General features: G+C 36.1%; 1 protein-coding gene across 1 annotated transcript in view; it reads left to right on the forward strand.

Annotated features, from left to right (window-relative positions):
• LOC110031474 (stromal processing peptidase, chloroplastic) overlaps positions 1-27,779 on the forward strand; it is a 200,039-nt gene that overhangs the window by 32,902 nt on the left and 139,358 nt on the right. Inside the window, exons 6-10 of the mRNA XM_020734683.1 lie at positions 1,066-1,173; positions 1,282-1,470; positions 1,564-1,860; positions 19,895-19,996; positions 25,826-25,960. Coding sequence (XP_020590342.1) covers positions 1,066-1,173; positions 1,282-1,470; positions 1,564-1,860; positions 19,895-19,996; positions 25,826-25,960 — 831 coding nt within the window. The remainder of the gene's footprint in view (positions 1-1,065; positions 1,174-1,281; positions 1,471-1,563; positions 1,861-19,894; positions 19,997-25,825; positions 25,961-27,779) is intronic.

A 27,779-nucleotide genomic window follows, 5' to 3' on the forward strand; every position in this document is an offset into this window, starting at 1 on the left:
ATATATATATATATATAATAAGAGGACAACTAGAAGTGGCTGAAGAGGACTGGGCGGCTCCTTGGAAGGGAGAAATCCTTGGACCGGTTCGGTCTAGGCAATATAACTGGTCGTGTGGAATTTATCAAGTGCTAGATATGATCCCGCTTTTGCGACCCGCATCACGTAGGAGACGCTCCCGTATTACTGACAAAACTCATAGAATAGCAAATAACCTATAGCTAGTTTGTGATGATTTTGATTCTCAACTTCATCTCACATCTTGTGTTTATTCATACATATGATTTGGTTGTTATGTGTCATTGGGTGCTATTGTTGGATTACAACCGGTATTTATGTTTTATCATTTTTGATTTCTAGCACTTTTTTCTGATTTAGAAACTCAACCAGATCTCTACTTGGCGCATTCATATTCGCAGAAATGTTTTTCAAATGCTTATCCTACATTGTTAAGCATGGATGATTGTTTTATGTTTGTCTTATTTTATTTTCTATCAAGAGAAGCTGCCCCTTTCTATGCATGCTGTCGTTTGTTTTTTGCATCATTTTGTGTTCTTAAACATCCATAGCGTTTTTTGGTTACTATAAGCAGCTGTTTCTTTATTTTTATTGTTGTGCCTATTCAAACATATGATTTTGTTGCGTGTCATTGGCCACCCTTGTCTAAATACATTTGGATTTCAGATTTTAGGTGTTGAAAATCACCAACTCTATTCTCTTCATTTGATCATTCGTGGATGCACATAATTTTCTTTCATCTAAAAAATTCTTGTTTTTTTAGTTATCGCTATTAGGCATGTATGATTTTTCTATTTGCTTTTCAATTTTCCTTTATTAAGAAATAACCAATGTTTTATATTAATGTTAAGTTATTTCTATTACCACATGCATGCAGAGGCTTGTTGTGCTAATGGTGATATGCTCATTCTTTTCATATCTTGCAGTGGTTTCTTTAGCGGCATTGAATTTATTTGTGTATGCATGGATGTGCCTAAATATAGGAATTTATATGCTTATTTTTCATGTGCACTACAATTTTGTTACAAAATGTGCTTATGCTTTCAGATAGCTTTCTATCCCAAGTTTCTTCCATCTCGTGTAGAAAAAGAGAGAAGGGCTATCCTATCTGAATTACAAATGATGAACACCATAGAATATCGTGTTGACTGCCAGGTAAGAAGTGCTAAATTAGTTGCCTGTATTCCGAGTAACACAAGCTTCCATGGTTTTTTGTATTGTAATTTGTAAGCCCCTAACGTATGTCTATACCTCAACCAACAGTTGTTACAACATCTGCATTCTGAAAACAAACTGAGTCAAAGATTCCCAATTGGATTGGAAGAACAGATTAAAATTTGGGACGCAGAAAAAATACGTAGATTCCATGAACGCTGGTACTTTCCTGCAAATGCTACTCTATATTTAGTTGGGGACATTGTCGACATTCACAAGGCAGTTTATCAAATTGAAGTATGTTGACATGGGAGACTGCAACTTTTTTAACTTCTGAAAATTCGCTCCTCTCGATTTATTCTGCATCTTTTCTAATTTCTGTTTTCTTAGGCTGCTTTTGGCCGGGCACTAGAAGATAAAGAGGCACCTCCAGTTCATACTCCCTCTGCATTTGGTGCAATGGCAAATTTTCTTGTTCCAAAGTTGCCAAGTGGACTTTCTGGGAGTCTTTCTCCTGAAAAACCAGTTTCGATAGATCCATCAAAGCTTATAAAGAAGGAAAGGCATGCAGTTAGACCACCTGTTCAACATATATGGTCTCTTCCTGACTCTGGTCAAATTCCTAAGTTTCCACATATATTTCAGCACGAATTGATTCAAAATTTCTCAATAAACGTATTTTGTAAGGTACTCCATATTTACTTTAGCATGAACTTTATACTAACAAATTAATATTTAATTCTTGATGGAGTTTTATTCTTTGACTGCATGTTTTGGCTGATTTGACAGAGACCAAGCCTCTGTTAGTAAGTAGGCGTGCTTAGTAGAGGTGTTACGAGGGGTAGTTACGTACATAGCACCCAAAACATTGTTATTTATAAATCTAAGACCCTCGTTCATCCTTTTTTTAAATTTTCACTCAATTATCAAAATTCATGATAAAAACGCCAACCAATATTTTTCATTTTTATCAAATTCTCAATGGTTTGATCGTGGCATGCGTAAATAAGTCGGTTTAGTAGTCTAAAAATCTTAGTTGGGTGCTAGATTTTGTAATAGAAATGTTTTTGGTTCTATGTAATTATCCCTTCTTATTTTTGCTTTGAGGCACAACTACAAAGCTCTCAGGATTCTTCAGACATGAACCGTATAACAACTAATTGACACTCTAATTTCTAAAGCCATACATTACATCAATCTATTAAAAACCTTCGTATATTCGCTTTGTACTACCTATTTTGGATTAATTTTCTGAATTATTCGTTATACTTGTTGATTGTTACATTGCATGTTTGCTACAAGTCTTGCTGTACATTTTGGCAGACCTATAATTGTTGATCCTTTTTTCCAAGCATTATGGTGTAAGGATTCTTTTATAGTAGTGATTGACTATTTCTCCAAGTTGACACTTCTTCTTCTTGATAGATGCGCACACATTGCAGACCTATACATTGGGGAGATTGTTCATCTTCTTGATATACTTAAAACCATTACTTCTAATAGGGATGTGAAATTTCTTGGTCATTTTGGAAGAATTTTATATTATACTTTAGTTAAAAAGTTTCCGTACAGTTAAATATCTCACCTTCAGATAAATGGCAAACAGATGTTTCAAATCATAGTTTGAGAAATCTTCTTAATTGTTTGTAGGAATGTGCCAATCCACATGCTTGATTAGGAAGAAAATTTTTTCCCTTTCCTCATGATATGTTTCATTAATTGTGTTTCTTTTGTTTGATATTTTCTAATTTTTTTTGTTTTTCCTATTTGGTGGGATTCCTAATTTAGAAGGATTTATGTTTCCTATTTCGTGGACCTATATTTCGACCACATTATTATATATATCGTTAGGAGATATAATAGAAAATAATTTATTCTAGTTAGAAATTATCAGGAATAAATTATTTTCTTGGATTAGAGAGTTATTATCTTTCCTATTTTATATTTATTTCATTCGGTTAGGAGTTAATTTCTTTTCTATTTTAGGCTTTCTTATTTTATGTTATTTCCTGTATTTCCAAATAATTAATATAATTTGATTATTAAAGATATTAGATGATATATCTTTCATTTTCATGTTATTTTTTTATTATCTTTCCTATTCTAGGTTTCATGTAAGGGTTATTTATACCTGCTTTCATATCAATGAATTTATTTTGAATCTCGCTTAATTCCAATTTATTCTGAATTTCAACATGGTACCAGAGCATAATTTCGTAGCTTAGGTACCAGTCATTCTTCCAGAACCATCGGACTCCCTTCCTGCTATCCTCTGTGCAGGCAGAAATGGAGGGACTCTTTCTCTTCGTCCAGACCCTCGCCGACGGAAGAGATCCCTGTAGGTACTTCTGAGCATGACCTCCTTACTCACTGGGATCCCACAACTTCGGCCCCGAATTGCGTATAACAAGTTCTAGATTGATTTTATTTCTTCACCTTTCGTCTCTGAACTAAGGTTTACAAAGCTTTTCCAAAGCTTCTTCCATGTTTGAGCATCCTTTATCTTGATTAGCTGAAGTTTGAATCCCGTCGTTCTGAGATTGCTTGATTCGATCGCATTTGTGAAGCACATTGTTAGGGGCTGAAGCTAATCGGTCAAATTCAACAATTGCGAGTGAAATAAAAGGTTTGATTGAAAATTTCGGCTTTGAAGGACCTCAAGAGCAAAGGACGTGTTCGAGGGTTCGAGGTGCGATCGCCTTCAATAGTTCGAAGCGCCATAGCATTTTCTTCGAAAGTTCGTCTTCGACATAGGGGTTGAAGCGAAGTAGGAGTAGACGTTAGTGTTTGAGAGTTTGAGGCGCCCGATCCTCGCCTTCAACGGTTTGATTTCAATCTAGGTTCGAACCAAAGTAACTCAGACGTTGGCGTTCGAGAGTTTGAGGCGCTCGAGCATCTTCTTCAACGGTTAAACCTAGAGTTTGAAGGAGCAGGCTTTTCCTTCGACCTTTGCATCAAATCAAAGGAGCAGCTTTTCTGAGGTGCACGATCTATATTCTATAAAAGTGGGTTATTGCTTTCTAAGATGAGTAATCGTGTGAGATGGAATGAGGCAAACTTGCATGTGATTGAATCAAATAAACGAGTGAGGCAGAAATCATAGAGCCCAAGACACCATACCACACCATGATTGATGACGATGGTTCTTCATCACCAAGATGTGCTTTTGATGATTGTATTGATGAATCTATTGATGCTAAGGATTTTGCAAATGCTTTGACTCACGTGGCCTCATTTAGTAATGCAATTTCTAGGAATGAAGGCTGGACTTCATCAGAAGTGATGCCATATCAAGTCGTGCCGTGCCACAGACCCTTCTCCGGAATTTTTCCTACAACAGTCCTTCCCGCCAGAGAAATCCCAGAAAGGGGAGCTATTTTTCTCAGTTGTCTTCCCCCCACATTTCAACCACCAAAAATAAGAATGGAAGACCCCTATTCACTGTTATCCTTCCCACTATTTTTTGTTGTGCTTGTTCCCTAGTGCAGTTTGGCTTCCTGGTTTCCAGCAATCCAACTTTCCCGATTTTCTGCAGATTTCCAGCAGTTCGGCTTCCTAATTTTCAACAGTTTGACTTTCTTGATTTTCAATAGGGCATTGCTGCTGGACCACCGCTGCCTTTCTTGCAGTTCGTTCCCGCTATTCTGTGGCACTTGTACCCTGCAATAGCTTAACTTTCTGGTTTCCAACAGTCTGACTTCCTTGATTCCCTAAGCTACTTGCTTGGCGTCGCCGCTGTGGCTTCCATTTGCGAGTGAGGGTGTTGAGTGGATATATGATCAGACAGGGGCAGTGTCCAATGATGGCCTTAGACTAACTTTCTATAGAGTCAATGCAGAGACTTATTTAGTGCAGGTGTTTCCATGGCAACTTATGTGGTGGAATCCCATTCAATTCATTATCATCCTGTTCAAGATATTTTATTATAGCAGGTCTCCCTCGGAAATTTTTCCTGCAAATGGTTTTCCTCTGGAGTTTTTTCTGCAGCAGACCCTTCTCTGAAACTTTTCTTGCATCAGACCCTCCAGAGCTTTTACTGTAGTGGACCCTTCTTCAGAGCCTTTTCCTGTATCATTCTATACTCCGAAATTTTTTCTTACATCAGACCCTCATCTAGGGCTTTCACTGTTGCAGAACCTCCACCTGAATTCTTCCTTCAGCACATCCTCCCCTGGAGCCTTTTCCTGCAATGAGGCCTTCCTTTTGAGTTGTTTTTCTGCCAGCCATCCCTTCAACTTTTCGTGTTGCTTGTCTGCATCATTGCAAACTCCTTTGCAGCATTACTTGTAGGAGCCTTCTGTTTACTGACAAACACTACAAGAACTACAGTCAAAAGACAATAACAGTTGTCTAATTCCCTGGAAAATCGCCTGTAGCAATTCCTGTAGGAATTTTCCGTCTATCTATAGACAATGCAAGAACTGAAACTCTGTAGTCTACTTTCCTACAAACTCCCTTGCAGTATTACCTGTAGGAGCCTTCCGCGTACCTACAAATACTACAGGAACTACACTCAAAGACTAATAATTTGGGATAAAGACTTCAAGTTCCACTTAAGATCTTTCTCACCCATTGTTTCGAGTTTTCAAATCCAAGTTTAACAGATTTTCAACCTTGTTTCAACTTGAGGGGGAGTGATAGAAGATATTGGGAACTAATTTATTCTTGTGAGAAATTATGAGGAGTAAATTATTTTTTTTGATTAAGAAGTTATTTACTTTCATATTTTAGCCTTTCCTATTTTATGCTCTAAATAATTAAAATGATTTGATTATTGGATATTATTAATGATATATCTATCTTTTTTATATTAATTCTTTTCATCATCTTTCTTATTATAAGAGCTATTTGTAAGAGTTATTTATACCAGTTTTCATATCAATGAAATTATTCCGAATCCCGCTTAATTCCGCATTATTTTGAATTTCAATATATATATATATATATATATATATATATATACATATTTTCAATGGGTTTTGCTTTGCTAGGGTTTACTCTGATCGCGTCTCTATGGCGACTCGAGTATCTTTACTCCGAAACGATAACGTAGTATGTTCGTTGCCTCATTGTGCTTGAAGGAGGGCAGGGGTTCGCGTCGAAGCAGTTTCGTTGCCTCGTCCTCGAAGAGGGTAGAGGATTGCGTAGTTGCAGGTTTGTCGCCTCGTCGTGCTCGAAGAAGTGGGTAGGGGATCGCGTCGAAGTAGATTCGTCGCCTCGTCGAGCCCAGCCTCTCGCTTGATCTACGCGAAGACGTCGACATCCTTTGCCTAACAACACTTTGTCTCCTGCTTCTACCTGTGATGGCTTCGGAGCGAACTTATGTTGCTGCTCTTGCGGGTGCCCACGCCTCATGTACTTCTAAATCGTGTATGTTCCTGCCTTCGTTTATTCTGTCTGAGGGTAGCGAATTCTGTTTCATGAAGAAAACTGTTAGGAAGAATAAGAAATCTGCCATCTTTTTTACTGATGCTGAATGTAATATGCTTGTTTCCTCTTGTCTTCTGAATTTGGTTGGGAAATTCCTTTATGACCATCCCAAACTAGAGCTTATTTGTAAAAAAATTGAGCTTATGCACCTTTTTGGGGAGTGAAAAATTGGAATTTTAGATGGATGACACATTCTTATTCAACTTAACAATGAAGAAGATTATACACGCTTATTTTCTAGAAGTCTAGTTTGAATTGATAGCAGAGCAATGAGAATTTTAAAATGGATTGTGGATTTTGACCCACAGACGGAACCACCTATCATTCCGGTCTGGATTCGTCTCTCTGGTCTGAAATTCCATCATTTTAATCTAGAAGTGTTGTACCCTATTGCCCAGTTTATGGTATGCTACTTAAAATGGACATTTTCACCTTTAATCTTTCCAGTCTTTCAAAAGCCAGAGTGATTGTTGAAAGAGACATCACTTTAAATGCTCTTGAGAAAATTTGGCTAAACTCACAATATTAAGGATATTGATAAAGGGTTTTTATTGAGTCTTTTCCTATGTATTGCTGTAGTCGTCATATGTTCAACCATTTCAATTCTCATTGTTACCACTTAAGCTCAGTGCTTCTCTAAAAATCCCCCTCCTCCTAACCTAGCCACAAGTGGTGTTGAGAACCCTTCCATTCTCAAAGTTAGTGACACTCTTGATCATCACAAGGATATCTCTGACCCTAATAACATTTCGGTAACCGTACCATCTAGTCCATCAATTAACATTGCTATAGGTTCAATTGCCCACGTAGGAAATGATTTAACTCTTTAGCCTCCACATACTGCTGAAGAAGTGAGTTCTCTAATTATGCAGGGAAATGATACTTATATTACTTCAGATTTTCCGATTTTTTGAATACTGGTGCTGTGGTCACTCCAATCTTGGAGGAGTGCCAAACTCAAAAAGTGCAACATGCAAACAATCAACAATTTATGGATGAACACATTGTAGCTGATCAAAAGCGCACCCCATTCTTAGAGGAGTGTCAAGCCAATGACGGGCACCAGTTTGCACCTATTCAACAATCATTGGATCAACAGATTGCCTTTGACCAGATGGGAAGCTCAACGCCTGAGGATTGACAGATTCAAACATATAAGAAGAGGAATAAACAAAAGCATGGACTCAGGTGTATACAAGATGACACATTGACTGTCTCGGACGAAGACCCATATGCAAGGTATTTGCTGGACTCCCTCCCTAGAACCAGAGGGAGGGGGAGAGGTCTAATCCTTAACTAATGGGATTAACAACTCCCCTTTATTTACAAATCACAAATCAAAACCATGTTTAATCTTCAACACAGTTATTCGACGTTAGAATTAGGGGTTATTTGAGTATCGGCTGGTAGTATTGCGGCGACAAATTGTAGAATCTTCGCTCCATTTATGCTCCTTTCCTCACATTCATCCTCATATGCCATTTCAACACTTCAATGGTTGTTTTGGAGCCTTTTTTGTTTTAGTTTTTCTTTTTTGGGTTTACGTTATACTTTTTGACCATTTTTTCTGTGTTGCATACCTTGTGAGTGGGTTTTGCATCCACTCACAAAAATTTATCAATAAATTTACCTTTTATACACAAGTGTATATACACACAGATATATATATTATATATATATATATATATATACATACATATATATATATATATATATATTAGAAAAACCTAAAAACGAATATATTAATAAAATGAATGGTACAGATAGGTTGGATGAAAGGGCCTAAATTTACATCCTAACCACCCGACATATAACACACACGTAGTAAATCCATGTATACCCAAAAAATAAAGATTAAAATGTAGACATAGAAATTTTACGCCAAATGTCTGCAAATACTCGCAGATTCAATTAGCTTGCAAATGATCTAATCTAGCCTTGTCTTTGCCTCTGGTTCTATAAATTGCTATGTTTGCTGCCATTACCCGAAACAACTAATGTATCTCCATCAAGTTTGGTAGTAGGCCTCCATTCTTCTTCTTCTTCCTGGATGTATTAACTTGTCATTTCTCATCCGAAGATTGACTCATCTGATTAGTGCATTGGATCAAAGATTGGCGGACAGGTGTAGGCTGTTGCGCATCATGAGTCCCATGTGCCTGACTAACAGTAACAACTTACTCGATCTGATGAGTCGGTAGAAATGTAGTAGAAATATTGCCACCCCTTACATCAATTATAGGCTCTAGGGTAGGTGAAGTATAAAATGTCTCCCCTGCCCCCACGAAAGGAGGTTTCATAGGAGGAAACGGAGGCTGAATGGTTGAAATATTACCTGCGAGGATAGTGGTATCTTCAGGAGTATCCTTCTAATGATCAATAGTGTCAATAACTTGGATCAGATCAGGATGATGAGGAATCATTGCCTCTGGCTAAACACTTTGCTTCTTTGGTCTTAAATAAGTGTGTAGTTGGTGAAATTGAGAAATGAAGTGGCCGAAGATATGACAATTCGAGCAATACGAAGGAAAAAACTCAATCATAACACTTTGCCAATATCTATGGTGTTGTGTCTTATCAAATTTCCTCAGAAGCGATTGAAGTGATGTTCCTTTCAACAAGTAACCAGACTTCAGAAGGACGAGAAAAATTAAAAGAATGTCTGTTTTGAGTAATTTATCATAGACCGAGGCAATAGAGTATAACATTTCTTGAGTAAAATAATAAAATTTCAAGTCAGGGAGGCGAATTCAGATCAGAATGATTGGTGGTTTCGTCTGTGGGTCAAAATCCCTAATCTATTTCAAAATTTCCATCGCTCTTTTATCAATTCAAACTAGTCTTTTAGGAAATATGCGTGTGTAATCCTCTTCATTGTTAAATTGAATAAGAATGTGTTGCCCATTTAAAAGTCCAACTTTCTACTACCTAATAAGCTGCATAGGCTCAAATTTCTTTCAAATAAGCTTTAGTTTGGGATGACCATGAAGGAATTTCCCGACCAAATTCAGACGAAAAGAGAAAACAAACATATTACATTCAGTGTCAGTTAAAAAGATGGCTGGCTTCTCATTTATTATATCAGGTTTCTTGATGTCTTCCGCCAACGCAAACGAAGAAGGGAATGAGCACGATTTAAGAGTACTTAAGGTGTGGACACCTGCAAGTGCAACAACATACGTTCTGTCTGAAGCCATCACCAATAGAAGGAGACGCAACATTAGGAACAGTGAAGTTGCTGTGAAAGAAAGAGCAAAAGCTGATGGAGAATTAGCGGAAACCCCTTCAAATTTGAGTAGAAGACAAAAGGTGCAAGCTTCCTTTAAGGAGCAACTGAAACGAAAAGGTGCGAACCTTTCTTCTTTGAGCACGAGAAAGGACGAGATAAGTCCGCACCTAAAAAATCATCCTTCAAATGACGACGAAGGATGACACGACGAAGCAGACACAATACAACGAAGCGCTACGAAACAGACGAGCAAGACGCCGGAAGACGAAACAGAGGAAGTCTAGGCGCGAAACCTTCAAGCGTGAAGATGCGAGAAATCACCTTAACAGACGCCAGAGTTCGCCATGTGGCGAAACCCTAGCAGAGCCTCTCGCTCCTGCCGTTGCCATTATATATATATATATATATATATATATATATATATATATATATATTCACCTGAGTGAGAAATAAAATTCTTTCCTAGATTTTTACACGGTATTAGAGCCACAAACCTAATTTGTTTTAACTGTGCTGTCTCTCTCATGCACACAAGAACCATCTTTCGAACAATTGCTTCACAAGCCACAACCTTAGCTCCTTCTATTTGAACAGAGTCGCAAAACCTTTTGAACGCTTTGTTCGAACTGATCAATTCTTCTTCTTAGAATAGATCGCAGAGCGTTTTGAGGTTGATTTGGTTTTCGTTTGAATTCCACGAAGCACTCAAACAAATCGCTGAATAGTTCTGAGGTTGATATGGTCTCCTATCAATTTCTACAGAGCATTCAAACATATCACTAAACTATTCTGAGGTATATTCGATTCCTAAGATTGATTTCCATAGATTGTTCTTACACTACGTTTGATTTTTGCAGTTCAATTTTTCCTAGTCGGTTCAGTAAATTAGTGAAAGATTTGATCCCTAAAATCAATTCAGCTTGCCCTAGCTGGCATCTCGCACGTCATTGCCTTGGAAAACGGCCCGACCATCTCTCATCTAGTGCCGTTTTGTGCATACTGAGAACTGCACACCTCCCTCTAGTTCCTGTTTGCTTGTCTAGCCGAACAGTCAAACTAAGTGTCCTCATCTCTCTCTCGTTCGAGCAACAAGTATTCTCTATTTAAGCTTCACAATCTTTTAATTGTCAAACATTGCATGAACTTACAATTACCTCCAGATCCGAGCTTGGTGTCCTCAATCCCTATCATACTTGATATCTCCTCTCACCTAGTCACGAATCATAAGCTGCATAGCCATAATTTTTTTTCAATGGTCACATTTAATTAATTCTATGACAGAGGGAAAGATGAATATCTTACAAGTGAAAATTCGCTTATAGAAATGACAAATTCAAATACCAATTATGAAAAATTGATGACCACATGGTTCTCATGACTAATAAATTTCATGATCATGAAGGTTGGAGAAAATATTCTACTTTATATGACATCCAAAGGGATATGAGAGACTGCATTGAGACCAAATTACATGATCTACAACAAGGGGAATTGAGTGTTACTCAATATTTTAACACGCTCACATGTTGTTGGCTGGAATTAGTATGAAGTTTATTTTTAGATAGGTCTTGATGACTGCACTGTACAGTAGAATTAGTGAACAAGAAAGAACCATAAAATTCCTTATTGGCCTCAATAAAGGCCTAGATGAAGTTAGAGGGATAATTTTGGAAATTGAATCCATCTGTACCATTCGGGATGCCTTTGTAGAAGTTTGAAAGGAGAAGAGCATAAGTAAATTGATGATGATAGACAATAATGCTGTACAATATTTATCGAAGAATCAACTTTGTATACTCAAAATTCTTCTCAGAATAAGAAACACAAGAAAGAGCGGGCATGTTGTGATCATTGTTAGCCATGTGAAGGAAAATGGTGAAAATTATACGGTAAGCTTACATATTGGAAGGCATTTAATGGAAGCTATGATGGGGAGAATCGTGCAAATGTTGATGTCACAACAAACAACAATTTAGAATTCAGCCAGTTCACCATAAATAATATTGAGGCATATTGTAGTAAACGTTTAGTAATAAATTCAATTCTTCATAAGTATATTAATCATCTGTTGAGCAACTTAACAATTTGTTATCACACTAAGGTATCTTATCATATGCTTTTAGTATCCAATGTAATAAATCAAATCTTATATAGTTGACTCCAGAGCCTCATATCGTATCACTGAAGATATCAATGTTCTAAAAAGTTATAGTCGTAGTGCAGTTTGATTAGATATTGCAAATATTGAAGATATAATTCAATTGACTGCTAACATTTTGTAGTCCTAAGTATTTCATAAAATTAGCTGTATTCAAGAAATGAGCTAGGTTACGCCATGGTCACCTCTAATCCAACTAAATTGCCTGCCCATTGTAGATATTACAAAAAAATTCCTATTGTATTTGAAATTCATGCAAAAAAAAAAGAGGAAAATCATCTCGTATTTCTATATTTGCTTTGCACTCAACCAAACAAATTCCTAAATCAAATGCATTACATTTCTTTTACTTGGCATTTATAAAATGTGTATTTTAGATATGTTGAAACAAATTCTTAGGTTCCATTTGGGGTAGCTGTAGCGGTTTAAAATAGCAGCTTTGAAACTACTGTTCAAAAAACTGTGATGACTATTTAAATATAATTTAATTTCAAAAAGTCAGGCTGCAGTTTTCTAATAGCCACTTGTAATAATAAAAAAAGATATCGAATGGAAGCACTTCTTCAGTTGTGACTTAAAGTGTCGTGACTCCCCATTCAAAATCAAGTGGAACAGAGAGAGTGAAAGACAAAGAAGAGGAAGTGTTAGAGGCGGCGTGTGAAGAAGAAGATGAATGAGGATTCGATTGTAGAGGAAGCCGATTGATGCTTGCGTAGCCGAAAGAGAAGGCAAAGCTTTTGTGCGGGAGGATGGAGCGAGTCGTGCTTAGTTTCGATACTATTATGTGAGAAGGAAGTCCACGCTCTAACCGTAGGTGGAGAGGATGCAGAGTACTCCTTGGGCTTCGACGATCTGTGCTAGTATTTGCGGGAGGAGGTTCAACGTTGCTTGTGCGAGGGAGAAGAGACGAGAGGATCGAGCCGAGAGGAAGAAAGGTCTCACGCGTTCTGCTATGTCGATCCGATATTGAAGAAGGTAGGGTTTTGTGCTGGTGCTTGCATGGGAAACCGAAGATAGAGGAAGAAAAGGGAGGAGGGTTAAGGAGGAGACCGAACAGAGTTCATCATTAGGCGAGTTATCTGATTTTTAGTTTTAATTATAATTTAATATATTAAAGATGTTATAAAATTAACAAAAAGTTTTATGAATTTAAAATAAGTATTGTATGTTGTAGGTTTTTGTATGGAGGAGAAGGGAGAACTAGTGTGCGTGCGGGTAAGGGCAGCTGATCGAAATTGTTTTAATATTACGGTAAGCTTTAATTTAAGATTTAATTAATTTAAATGAATGCTATAAGTATTAAGGTTAGCTTCTATTAAATTATGATAGGACCCTTTTTATCGAAGAATTTTCACCTCTTTTTTTTGGGAGGTAGAAATTATTGATTTTCATACAATAAGAGTAAGAAAAATTTTATAAGTTTTTTTTTGTTGATTTTATAAATTTTTTTAATTAAGATCGTGTTAATATTAGTTTTATTTAAAATAGTACATACTTGAAGTACGAGGCATAGAATTCGAGATCGAGTGTGGATCACTTTGAAAGATGAGGTATTTTCTAATTATACTTAAAGTTTAAGTTACTTAATTTTGAATTTAGAATTAATATTTAGTCAAATATTAATGTACAACAATAATTAAGGTTGAAGAATATTTGAACCTGAGATTAGAGATGTGGAGTCTGTGAGACGAACAAATAAGGTTGAGGTTGAACCTCCCATCCTAAATTTTAGTAATTAGCTTTATTTCAAATTGTATGTTTGATTTTATTGATGCTTCATTTATGCTTTATTTCAATGAGATTTAGATTATAACAGTTTCTTCATATTGGTAGATAAGACAATATGCATGCTAAATAGATACGTAAAGAATTTCTCGTAAGATTATTAGATCATTAAATGACTATAATTATAGTTGAGGTGCATATATATTAGGTTATTGCTTGATCTGTAGTTTCAAAAATCTTATAGCATATCATTACGTTAGTTTTAGAAAATAATCATGTGCAACCATTTACACAATAATTTATATATGAAGTTATTAAAGAGTGCTCGTTGTTTTGATGATAATAAACGTGCACTTATTCATTAGTAGATACTTGTAAATTATTTCACAAGAAGAGAATGCATGATATGAAAGTTTAAAAAGACTTATGTACGAATGCTTATATGTGCATGTTAAGAAAAAATCACCTTTTAATTTTACAGACAGGGGACGCTAGTGTACCTACTCATTTAGATACTTTTCTACCACCCAAACAATTGCGATGTTTAGATTGCTAAATATAGTACTGACGGGACAATATCGGTCAAAGACAGTTAAAGGCCTTTTCACATCAGACAATTGTGATGTTTAGATCGCTAACATTATGCTGTCATGATAATATCGACTAGAGGTTTGTTATGTTATGTTTTGACGGTGCTCTTAAAAAATATGTGAATGTTAATAGTATAAAGTAAAAGTAATGTTAAGATTACAGTAAAATCAAATACATATAGAAGTTTAGAGTATTTTCATTTAGAAAAAATCATTTAGACATGAATAAGCTATTCAAAGATGTTTTATAGAAATATGAAATATTAGCATATTCCAAGATTTCTCATAGAGATATGAAAGAGTAGCATGCATATTGAATTCTTTTCGTTGGATTGTTGCAGTTTAGAAGTGTGATTACTCCTTGATTATCTTTAGATAACTCCTTTTGTGTTTTTTACATTCCTTAGTTTTTAAGCTTTTTAACCAGAAAAATACAGATTTCTACTTGTTGATTTTAATTACTTTCTTTAGTGGCTTTTTTTCTGAATGTTTAAATCTTAAACAGTTAATAATATAATTAGAATATCAGAAAAAATTTTTCACTGTCCAATCTTTCGTTCCCGCCTTGATTAATTGCATGCTCCAAGCCTTTCATATTTTCATTTAATTCTAATAAATTAAAATCATTTTTTATACAATATGCCCGAGTCTTTTAAGATCTATCTTAACCTTTATTAATATAAGTTGAATCTACTACATGTACTCTCCTAATTGTATAATCAGATGGTCGACGTTTAATGTGACCAAACCATCTAAGATGACTCTATCTAATCTTGTCTGCCACTGGAGCTACACCAACCCTTTCACCGATACATTCATTTCGCATTTTGTCTCCAAGATTCACTGTAAGCATTCTCATCTTAGCAACATTTAACTTAGTTTTACGCTTATCTTTTATAGGCCAACAGTTTGCGCCATAAAGCATTGCATGTCTCACCACCACCTTATCAAATATTCCACTTAACTTTAAGTTGTACTTTTCTATCAATATGCCCAATGCATTCCTCCACTTCAAATATCCAGCATAAATTCTACTAATAACATCCCCATCTATATCACCATCACTTTGACAAATAAACTCAAGATAACTAAAACTTTCACTCCTTTTAATAATTTGATCACCATTGTTATAACTTTGCTACAAGATTTACTACTACTATTATTATATTATATTCATTCAATTTTACATCTACTCAAAAAAAAAAAAAACCTTTACACTCTAATGTAAACTGGGGTGTCAATTCGGGTTAACCCAAGCTTGACCCACTAATCCGAACCCGACCCAAAATTTCATACTTATTCATGTCGTGTTTCGGTTTTTAGGTTCAAATTGAACTCGACTTGAATAATAAACATTTCAAATTCTTTGACCTGAACCTGACTCGACAGGTCAACTCTAACCTGAATTTCTGGAGTCGAGTTCGAGTTGGGTTGGTGTGTCGGACCAATTTTTGACACCCCTAATTTAGAACTTCATAATTCAAGTTTATCCTGAATTCCTCCTCTAGTCTTATCCACAAGCAATATATCATTAGCGAAAAGTATACAACAAAGTACGTCTTCCTGTAAATGTCTAGTAAGTGCATTCATAACTAAAGTAAAAAGATATGAGCTTAAAGCCGATCTCTGATGTAATCTAACTAAAGGAGGAAAATACTTGGTCATTTCTTTCCTTGCTCGAACACAAGTAATTGCTTTAGTATACATATCTCTAATGACTTGAATATGAACCATTTCAACACCTTTTTTTTCGAGAACTCTCCAAAGAACTTATCTTAGAAACTTATCGTGAAATTTTTCTAAAACAATAAAATTCATATGGGCTAAATTAAACACAATAGATAGTTAATACTAAAATAACCTCATACAAATAAACCATCAGTTACACCTTTTCTATTTTCCTATTTAAGTAAGTTGCTTTTGTCGGTTTATTCAGTTGATTTGCCCTTGTCAGGGGACGTGTGACTTTTTAGATTATTGTTTCTTTTTTTCTCATGACTGAAGCTGGAATCAATTGGATTGGAAGCTTGCTAAGAGGGATGGAATATGATAGTGCAAATGTAAGAACTTGCAATTTTATGTTAGAGCTACCTCTTTTTGGTTCCTTTTGCTATAAATAAAGACTTTTGATGCATGCATAAAATCTTAGTTGGTTTAAGAAAATATAAGTTTCCTCTTTAATCTGTTTGTGAAAGTTGGATGTGAATGTTGAGTATAGTGCAAGCCTTGACAATTAATTTTGTGATAAGCTTTTTCTTTATAATATTGGCGTGAGGTTTGTTTTAGCACTTGAGAGATTCCTCTTCTTTATATTTTATTTTTTATCTTTGTTATTTGTTTTATGTGATTGAGAATTGGTCAATTTTGTTTATATATATATTTATTTATTTATAAAAAGAGCAACTCGTGCCTCTTTTAAAAACCCAAGGGTTGATTTTATTTAAATAAAAAAATACATAATGGTTGTATGAGAGGGTCCAATAGAGGCACCCTACTCATACGATACCAAGTACAGTACTATCCCAACAAAAAGATATAGATAGACTCAAAATAATTTTAAAACATGCAGTAAACAAGTAACTAGGGATGAGCCAGTTTAGTCCTGCCTCTTCCTCTAATTTTAGGTGCAGAGCCAGATAACAAACTTTGAAGTGTTGTGCTAATGCTAGGAGTAACCAAAGTATCATCCATTAAGTTTCCAAGTCGGAGTGTGCCCCCAACCTTCTTCTTTCACCGAGAAGTGTAAACCTGCCATTCTTTATCTGAAGACTTGCTCATGTGATCCTCGATCGGATTAGATATTAGAGTTGCAGTAGAAGGAATGACAGTCGTTGCCACAGCAATAGGTTCCCGTGTATGTGAAGTGTGAATTATCGCCTCTGCACCTGATGTTTCCTGAATAGGAGCTGCGGGTTATCCTGACTTTCGGTCCGAATATTATCCCTTATAGTATGGTCAGGAGAAGGGTTCCCACGAGCAGACACCATTTCCTGTCTTGTGGTGATTCCCTCCTCAGGTTGGCTGTCATCAGGTTTGTTGAGAGCGCGTTCAGACACGTGGTGTGCACTAACAACATGCTCCTGCTTTTGACTATTGACTCTCAACTGCGGATGTAATCTGGAACGTTTCTTTTGAGGGTGTCCAAACATCTTGCAGTGCTTGCAGTAGTAAGGTTTTTGTTCCACAATGATTTTTTTTGCCAATAACCATTGTGAGAAGAGCCAAACCAGACTTCTTCTACATCTGGTAGTGAAATATCCTTTCAATCAAAATCCTTGCAATAGAGGGCCTTGAGAAATGAACTGTAGGTGTGTCTACCTGCAAAGGTTTTCCAAGGATAGTCCCAATTGAATATAAGCTAGGTAGGTCAAAGAATTGAAGCTTGAGTTTAGGTAATGAGAACCAGATAGGCGCAATTGGGGGTTCTTGACTGGGATCAAAATCACTGGTTCATTTGAGCAATTTCATATGATTGTCTTCGATTGTGATGAATTTCTATGAGAAAATCCTTATATAATCTTCTTTTTTGCTCAGCTGTATCATAACATATCGTCCTTCGAAAATACCCACCTGCCAGGCCCCAACTAGTTTAAAATCTTCAAAAACCTTCCTGATAATATACATCTTAGGGCGACCTAATTGAAACCTTCCAACTAGTAAAAGTTTGTATTTTTCTGCACTGGTCAAAATTTCAGCGTCGGAGAAGAAAAGCGCTGGTTTACTTTTTTTTTTCTCAACTTTTTTGATGAGATTGCAATCTCCATGTCCTGCAACTGAGTCATGGTACAACTGCAGGTACAACTGCTGCGTCATCAGAGGGTTTGGCGGGATTATCACCAGCGAGGACGACGACGTAGGAAAGCCCTGAGGTCATTATCGTGCTTCAAAGAAGCACAACAGAATGCAACTAACGGGATGCGAGACGGAGCAGGCGTGAAAATTCCGTCCGTCTTCAAGCACGACGAACGGGACGCGAGAACAAAGCAGACGTGAAAATGCCGTCCGTCTTCAAGTAACAAAATAAGAAAATAAAAAACATAAATTAAAAGTAAGCCCAAACCGGCCCTAAGCAAATAATGGTAGCAAATGTATTAGAACAAGTTTTCAAAGGCTAGATTAGCCTGAGTGAATCGTAATCAATCTTTGATTTCTTACGATCTTAGATTTACTTATAAATTTTAGATTTTGATGGATTTTAAATTATTTTTTGAAGCTAGGTTTATTAATTTCTTGTTTAGTATTAAACGAGGCTAGCTATGTCTACATTAAGAGGTTGTGGACTATGAATATTGATATTTTGTACATCAAAATTCTAGGTTGCATTAGTAAATTCTAGATTCTATGAGGTCCCGCATAAGGTGTGACGGAAACATTTAATGATTAAAAATTATAGACATACACTTAATATAAATGTAAATTTGAAATCCCAAACACAACATAACAATGTTCCAGCATAGTTTATTGTAATGTAATGATATACATGCTAACCTGAAGTTGCTGTTGGACTGTAGCATAGTTTCCAGGTTGCACCAATAAAAGTTGATTCCAGCATCTATTTTTGTGCATCCTATAACTACTAATGAGTAATCATGTTTGGGTTGATTATGTTGGAAAGCCTTGGCCTTTTGGTGTTGTTAGTCTCTATAGGAATGTCAATTGTCTTTTTGGCTTGAAAAATTCTGTAGTTTACTAAGTGAAATTTGAGCATTTACTTGTGGGGTATTTTATTTAATCTTTAATTCGGATGTCTGAAATTTGAATATTAGCAAACATGAAATATTGTTATTTTACAACGATTTGAAAAACTATCTGCATACTTTATTTTCTCCCATACATTTTTACTGTGTAAACATAATCTCTTAGAGATCAAAACAATGAGGCATTCATCAGTTCCATCACATACGTTCTATGTTATGCATTATTTGTGTAAATAAAATCGTTAGTCTCAACATTGAGCAGGTACTGTTGTAAATGTCCTATAATTGAAGATTCTGCCATTTAATTGACCATTAAATTTGATATAAATAATTTAAATTTAATTATCTTTCAAGTTGGTAAAATCAAATCAATTTAAATTATCACATCTTATGCTTGGGTTGACCTTATTAAATAGGATTCAGTTCACTATTTGCTGATGGTATTGTCTTTCAAAACTATAATTAGTGAGCTGTACCTTAGATATATTCTTGCAATATAATTTTCAACAAGAGTTTGTTGTTTGGGAGATGAAGTTAGTCATAAATGAACTCGAATAAGTTTTGTTATCTACTTCAATTTGAATTTTGATTCTAATATATAGTCTGCCATATGATAGCTTATCACCTTTCTTTAGATACTAATTTAATAACCACTTTCTCACATTTTTAGTTATCACTGCTAGGCTAGGTTTGGTGCATTAAAAACTGTGGTTAAATATTGGCAGCATGCATTTTATATATCTACTCAAACTTCAGCTTTCTTGTGCATCTCATTATAGACGTTGCATATGTGAAATGAAATTCCTATATCCGTTAGTTTCTTGAATATTTTTTTTTGAAGATGATTTGAAATAATGAAGAAAATCATTTCATTTTTTTTATTGCTTTACAGATACCTGTAAATTCAGTTCAATCTTATGGTGATTTGAGAACTGTCTTGATGAAAAGAATATTTTTATCAGCTCTGCATTTTAGGATAAACACCAGATACAAGGTAATTTATTTTTTCGCTCTTTTTTTTTTTTTTTTTTTTTTTTTTTTTGATGATGTAGGACGATTTTCTTGAATATTATTTACTCATTGCTATTTTATTCTTCTCCAGTATCTTGAATGCTTGCAGCTTGCACGTTGCTTGAACAATTTTGGAAATTTTCTAGGTCCATGAAACAGCAAACTAACAGTTTTACAAGAGTATCTGAATATACATTACAATTACATGTTGACAAGTGTGACCTGAATCTTTAGCTGCCAACTACCATGAAAAGAAGAAATGACGTATAATCATATGCCATGGATCATAATTTAAGTTGAACTGTTGTTTGATAGAAATATGGCAAGGGCAATGATTGTAACCTTTTAAGCTAACAAAGTCCTGCACTGGTCATATTTCTCGCTTATAAACGATATTCATTGTTATTTGAGATGCTAAATGTCAGCAGACCTTTAAAATATATAATGGCGACCAAAGTGCATTATGGTGATTCATTTTACAATACAACTCTAATCTTATTTACTATTTTTTTCCCCTAAATTATGCATAATGGATGAAATTTAAGTTATTCCAACAGAACGCTCACGAATGGATAAACAAATTATGTTGATTTTTTATGATTTAATCTAATAGATAAAAGTTGAAGAATGCTGCTATAGCTAAACATGTAGCCCTTCCAATACCATAAAAATAATAATGCCCAACAAAACCTGAAATGTTATTATGAAGTAGAGATCCAAAATTTGTTGGGATGCAGCTCCCAAAGAAAGAGAAAAAGAGCGAGAGCTAGAGAGGGAAGGATGGAAAACAAAAAGGCCCAACATTAGAATTTTGCTGGCACCCGAAAACCTAAAACAGTGACGTTCAATAATGGTCCCGTCATTGAGGTACTGACACTCCTAACTTATGACCTATATTCTTTGATGACATGAATGGACCGCCCAAACTTGTGGTAGAAATGGAAGGGTGTGATATACCCTGACAATTCAAGTGGTATTTACACTTGAAGGCTAAAGGTAAATGTGAGTGGTTAGATATGTTTCGGCCGCTCTAAACTCATACAAGTATGCACATATAACTTTAATAATATGATAATATGTATGGGTCGAGCAATCATGGTGTGCTTAATATGACTCAAGCAATTGAATATGATACATATGATGCTGTTTGGGACATAACCTCATGCATATGACATGGCATCCTATTATCTCTAGATTTGTATTGAAAAGTCAATATGCTATTCGGAATAATTAAATGAAAAGCAATACTATTAATTAGATTGATGCCTTGATGATGCATTAACAGAAAATTCTTAAATTATATTCTTAGAATTGCATGAAAATCAACCATTATTAGTCTTGGTTGCAGCATTTCAAATGCATATATTTTTTTTAATCTTAGAAGAAACCAGCATGCTTGAAATATCTGTTATTAAGGTAACATTTGAAATGTCATCCTCTATCCTGAATTTAATTTAAAATTGGATTTTTTACCAGGAAGGAGCTAGGAAAATGAAAATGGAAAGCTTTCTTAGCTGTAGATATAGATTAACATTGCCAGAGTTTGGCTTTACCCAAAATAAAAAATATTATATTCTTGTGGCTAGAATCTAACTTTTATTCATCAAGTTGAATAGGTTTGGTCCAATTCTTAATCAGTCTGAAATGTGTTTTTGGTTGAGTCATAATTGTCTGTTATTCTATATATAAAAATATGTTTATAATATATTATATGTAGCACTATATTCCCATAATATATTTATACTTAATATGAAATGTATATACATACATACATACATTCATCTCATATATACATAAATACATTTCATGTTAAATTTAACCATAATTAAGTGATCCAATATCATTTCTTGCTTGCTCCTACACACCGAAAGGGGAATATACAACACATGACACTCGAAAACCTGAAGTAGCAATGAACACGACATAAATATTCTTAGTAGGGTGGATTTCGGGGTGATGGTGGTGATTGACGAGGGTTTGACCCTTCAACGAGGTAGCAAATAGTGGATGAAAACTGGACGTCGCCGCGACAACAAAGGATGTGAACGGTGGCAACGAAGGGGAGGAGCTGCAGCAAGAGGATCAAGCTTGAAGGAGAGAAATGGATGGCTGGGCGGCTGGAACAACAAAAAACAATAGGAAAAGGCTGTTTATGGGCGGTTGCAGCGAGGGGGACCATTGGCGGGAGCGATGGGAGAAGCGAGGAACTGTAGGACAATAAGAGGACGGTTGTCCGGGATGATGGCAACGAGGACAGGTGGTTAGATTGAGAAAACTGTAGGGAATATATTAAGGTGTGGTTGTTTGGGGAGGACGTGGGTAGGGCGTGAAAGTGTTAGGAAAAACTACTGCAAAAGGGTCACCTTTTAAGCTTTTTGCGGAATAGAATCACAGGATTCAAAAAAACCAGAACAAAAAATTAAAACAGGAGCACAATCAAAGCAACTAGAAAAACACTTAAGAATTTTAGTAGAAAATCCGAAAACGAAAAAAAAATCACGGAGCCACATCATAAAAAATTTTTACTATAAAATTTAGATTGTTTAACAAAGAACAAACACAAGTTTTCTCTCCACACAGAAAATTTACAGGACTCGCTCTACAGTCTTTTTTCTCCGATCCAATGCAAAAATCATGCCGAAAGAAGATAATAAGCTCTATGATCCATGCTAAAAATTTGGCTTAAAAATCAATTTTTTGTGTAGTAAACGCACTGGGAGCTTAGACACCTAAGTGCCAAGTGCTCTATATCAGCACCCTATGATGTGCGCCTAGGTGCCAATAGACTTGTGAGTGCTTAGGTGCCAATCTCTCAGGACTAAGAGCAACGCCTGTTCTATAGTTGGCACATATGCAGCCAAAGGCTGCCCCTATTTTTCAGCTCCTTTGTTCGAGTAGCACCCAAGTGGGTGCTTAAGTGCCCACAACCCGACGCATATGAGTTGGCTACCTTGTGTTTAGGCTCCACAACCCAACAATCTCTCACTTAGAGACTATAGCACCCAACACCAGTCCTGTTTATGTACCTCCATCTGAATCACCTTCATAGTGACTTACTGTGGTCACGTACGGTTGTGTGACTCACCCTCGGTCTACCTTCATAAAACCTAACTGAAGCCAAGCATAACTTCAGTTTCTCAATTGTCACCATCTTCGTCAACATATCTGCAGGATTTTCAACTGTATGTATATTTTTCAGAAATAATTATCCATCTTCCAGAAGAGAGCAAATGAAGTGATACCTCAGTTGGATATGTTTCGTGGCATAAAAGCAGCGATCTTAGCAAGATGAATCACACTCATACTATCAATGTGGAGTCTTTCAATCCCCTGTTCCTTGCCCAATTTTGCTATTAAACTCTGTAGTCAAATCATCTCCTTGCTAGCCGTTGTGCTCCCCAATCAGTGATAACAACATATTCGGCCTCCGTAGTTGAAAGTGCAAGAATCTTTCACAACCTAAAAACCCAACTCACCGTTGTGCTCCCCAATTATAAGATATATTCTGTTGTACTTCTACTGTCCACATCTGCTGCCATATCTGAATTTACAAACCCTATAGATTGATTCCTGCACTTCCATAGCTAAGTGCCCTGTTGCTGACTGTTCCCCTCAAATATCTGTGAATCCACCACTTTACCGTCTCTCAATGATGCCTGCCTGGATTGCCCATGTAACTGTTAACCACTCTCACTTTAGATGCAATATATGACCTTATACAAAGCAACACATACATCAATCTTCCGACTGTTGAAGTGTACAGATTTTTCTCCATCTGTGCTTGCTTTGCTTCAAAATTAGGCGATAGATTCTTAGATAGTTTGCAGTGTTTTCCTAACGGAGTGCTGACTGGTTTCGCCTCACTCATGTGGAACCTCTGTAAGATCTTCTCAACATACTCTATTTGAGACAACTTCAGTGTTTCTGTACTCCTGTCCCTACTTATTCTCATCCCGATGATTTTCTTGGTTGGACTTAAATATTTTATTTCGAACTCACTTGATAACTATTACTTCAAGTCCTTGATTTTCTTCATATCTGCCCCTGCAATCAGTATGTCATTCACATACAAAAAAAAAACAAAATAACAATTGTCGAAGTCTTTGATGAAGCAGCACTAGTCGGCCAGACACTCCATGTACCCTTTGTCTAAAATGAACCTGTCAAGCTCGCTGTATCACTGTCTCAGGATCTGCTTCAAGTTATAGAGACTCTTCTTCAATCTGCAGACCAAACCATTTTTGCTTGGAACCTTATAACCTTGTGGTTTCACCATATATAATTCCTCCTCCAGATCTTCATGTAAAAGAAGTTGTTTTTACATCCAACCGCTTCAGATGTAGATCTTCCACCATTACCAGACTTAGGACAACCCTGACAGTAGTCTATCTTTCACCACTGGGGAGAAAATCTCTGAGTAATCCACTCATTCCTTTTGCTGGAATCCCTTCAAAACAAGCCTTTCCTTGTAGCTCTTGCTACCGTTTGACTTCTCTTTCAGTCTGGAGACCCACTTGTTGTGCAATGTTTTTTTCCATTTGGTAGTACCATTAAATCCGGAGTCCGAACATAGCTCTGCGTGCAGAATTCCAATAATATGCCGCCATGTGGAGGTTATAGTGGGGTTATTGAAGTGAAACCCGCAGAGGTTATTGGGGTTATTGCGGGGGTTAATGCAGGAGATTATTGAAGTGGAACCGTGGAGGTTATTGGCGGGTTAGTGGGGGTTATCGCTGGTGTTGTTGATGTGGAACTCCAGAGGTTATTGATGGGTTATTGCAGCGGGTTATTGGATTGAAATCGCGGAGGTTATTGAGGGTTATTGAGGGGTTATTGCGGAGTTATTGGAGTTAATGCCCCAATAACCTCCCAATAACCCTCCCAATATAACTCACAGGGCGACATATTACAGGAGTCTACACGCAGAGTTTCATCCAGACTGGATGTAAAATTTTCTCCTTATATAGGGGCATCTATGAAAAGTCTGGGCTTGCCCATCACACCAAGAATAGCATGTGTGGTTGTGCTAGGGCATCATGATGGGTTCTGTTACTTCTATCACTAGAAAAAGTGTTTGTGGGTCTATATGCCTGCACGAAAATTACAACACAAGATTTTTCCCTTCTGTAGATAATCATTGATGCGTATTTTCTCCAATTCTCTATTCTCACTGTTCTGTGTTAGAAATGTACGAGTCTTCTCTCCATAATGCATAAAAAACTTGTATCGGTCACCTATATGAGAAAATTATTTGCGCAATTTCCCACCCTATGGACACGAGATGGGAGGTTACTTAAGCGCTGCGGTGAACTTGCTTTTTGGTGTTATACCATTGCGTGTGGGATGAGATGGGAGGTTACTTTGCTGGGGTGAACTTGCCTTTTCGTGTTATACCCATGGGTGTTGCTGCGACAATGACAATGAGGAGATTGAGGTCGGGCTTGTGAAATGACAAGAACTATGCAAGATTATTTTGGCTCTCTTTTTGAGAGAGAGTGATTGAGGGAGAGTATGAGAAAGAAAGGAAAAGTTAGAAGAGAGGAATCTGCTAGGGAAAGTGATATAAAGAGGGAGGGAGGGAGGGACGGAGGGAGAGGAGTCAGCTAGGGAAAGTGGTATAGGGAGGGAGGGAGGGGATATGAGTACGATTTAACTTAATTCTTGCTATATATCCAAAATGAAAACATCAAATCCTACAAACTCTTGAACTGCTACATTTCTTTGGTATGCTTTTCTCTTTATAATGAAATTAATCTGTTATTTTCTTGCCTATGCGAATTATTTTTTGATTTATTTATCTTTAAATTTGCAGAGTTCAAATCCTCCGTTCACATCAATTGAGTTAGATCATAGTGACTCTGGCAGAGAAGGGTGCACTGTTACTACTCTTACCGTAACTGCAGAGCCAAAAAATTGGCAAAGTGCCATTAAAGTTGCTGTTCAGGAGGTTTGTTGTCATGTTTCTTTTGAAATAAGTTGTATGCCATTCATCTGCTTAGATGCATTGTCTGCTTTCATTTCTGTTGTGTATAAGTTCTTTTATATGCCATAATTGACATATTCTACCGAATTTCTGTTATTTAGCTTTCAAGTTATATTGGCGAACAAATCTGCACGCCTTTAAGATTGGAGAAGCATAAGTAGCAGGGTTACACCAAAAATCCTTATTATCACAATTATTTAGAGAAATCCATTGAATAAATTTGGCACCAAGAGAGATATTTCTAACTTAGTAGGTTTTTATATCCATTTGCCAGGAATAAGAATATTGAATCTTCTGAGATTCAAAATGCCAAGGCCTCTAGGGTTTTTAAGATGACAAATGAATTTCCTTTTGTCATCAAATACAGCAATGATATTTTGGATAATGGATGGATTTCCAGTTAACTTTGTGAAAGTCCGTGCTTTTGCTATTACCATACCATAACTACTTTCTAATAGAGTGAATTTTTCAAATATCTGTTTGGGAAGCTTTGAATAGGAGAAGTAGAGTGTGTTAGAAGTAAGGTCAGAGTTGCCGTGAAGCTTTCCACCTTTAGTGAGATATGTAGCTTTTTTCAAGGCGGTAGCTTTTAATCTTTACTGGCATCAGGAATCCAAAGGACTTTTTGGATATTTTTCGAGCCAAGAATATAACTATGATATTTGAAAGATATATATTCCACTTTGGAACACAATAATTTTGCTATGATGTCACCTCTACTGGCTGACTTCCCGTTGAGAAGGCACAAATTTTTTAATCAAAGGATAATGTCTCCATTATAATGATAAGAGCTTCTCCCAATATCAACAGAAAAACAATGTGATGTTTTTTCCAAATATCATCTTTCTATTCTTTAAATATCACGTGGAGGCTATGTTTTCATGATGATAAAACTTCTTTTCCATAACGATTTATTTGAAAATTTTGTGTTGTTATGTTTCTTCTTAAAGTTTTCTGTTTTGTTTTATATTCATATACTCTTTAGCAAGTATTTATTTTCCAGTAATTTTTTGGTAATGGGAAAGTTCTATAAATTTACCATTGAGAGTGCCTATATTCCAAGATCCTATCCTAATATTAGTTTCATTAGTTTTATGGACTAACTTCTTTACCCGCATTCGCCCGTAATGTGGGAACCCTTGCTTATTTAACACTACACCCGGGCGCCGGTGTAGCGGCCCTTGCACACTTTTCACTGTATTCAGGCTATACAGCGCGTCGCTTCCAGGGGACGCCCTAGCACCTACACAATGATCAAAAGGATTCATGTCATGATTTTTTCGACAAGTTTTACGCTGGCTGTCGAACTACCTAACACAACCCTCAATATAGGCACTCTCAATGGTAAATTAATGGAATTAGTTGATATTATGATTCATAGGAAAATTAAGATCTTATGTATTCAAGAAACTAAGTGGGTTGGAGAAAAGACTAAGGAGATTGATAATTTAGGTTTTAAACTTTGGTATTCTAGTAAGAGTCGCACTAGAAATGGTGTAGGTGTAATTATAGATAAGAGTTTAAAAGATAATGTTGTAAAAATTAATAGAGTTGGTGATAGAATCATAGCCCTTAAGATTATCATTGATACTAAGATTTTTAATATTATAAGTGTTTATGCTCCTCAAGTAGGTTTAGATACAGAGTAAAGATAAATTTTGGAATGACTTAGAAGACTTAATACAAATGATACCTCTTGAAGAAAGAATTTTTATTGGAGGAGATTTAAATGGACATGTCGGTAGAGTGGTAGAAGATTTCAGAAATATTCATGGTGGCTACG

This window comes from Phalaenopsis equestris, unplaced genomic scaffold (assembly GCF_001263595.1).
Source record: "Phalaenopsis equestris unplaced genomic scaffold, ASM126359v1 Scaffold000826, whole genome shotgun sequence".
Classification (NCBI taxonomy): Eukaryota; Viridiplantae; Streptophyta; class Magnoliopsida; order Asparagales; family Orchidaceae; genus Phalaenopsis; species Phalaenopsis equestris.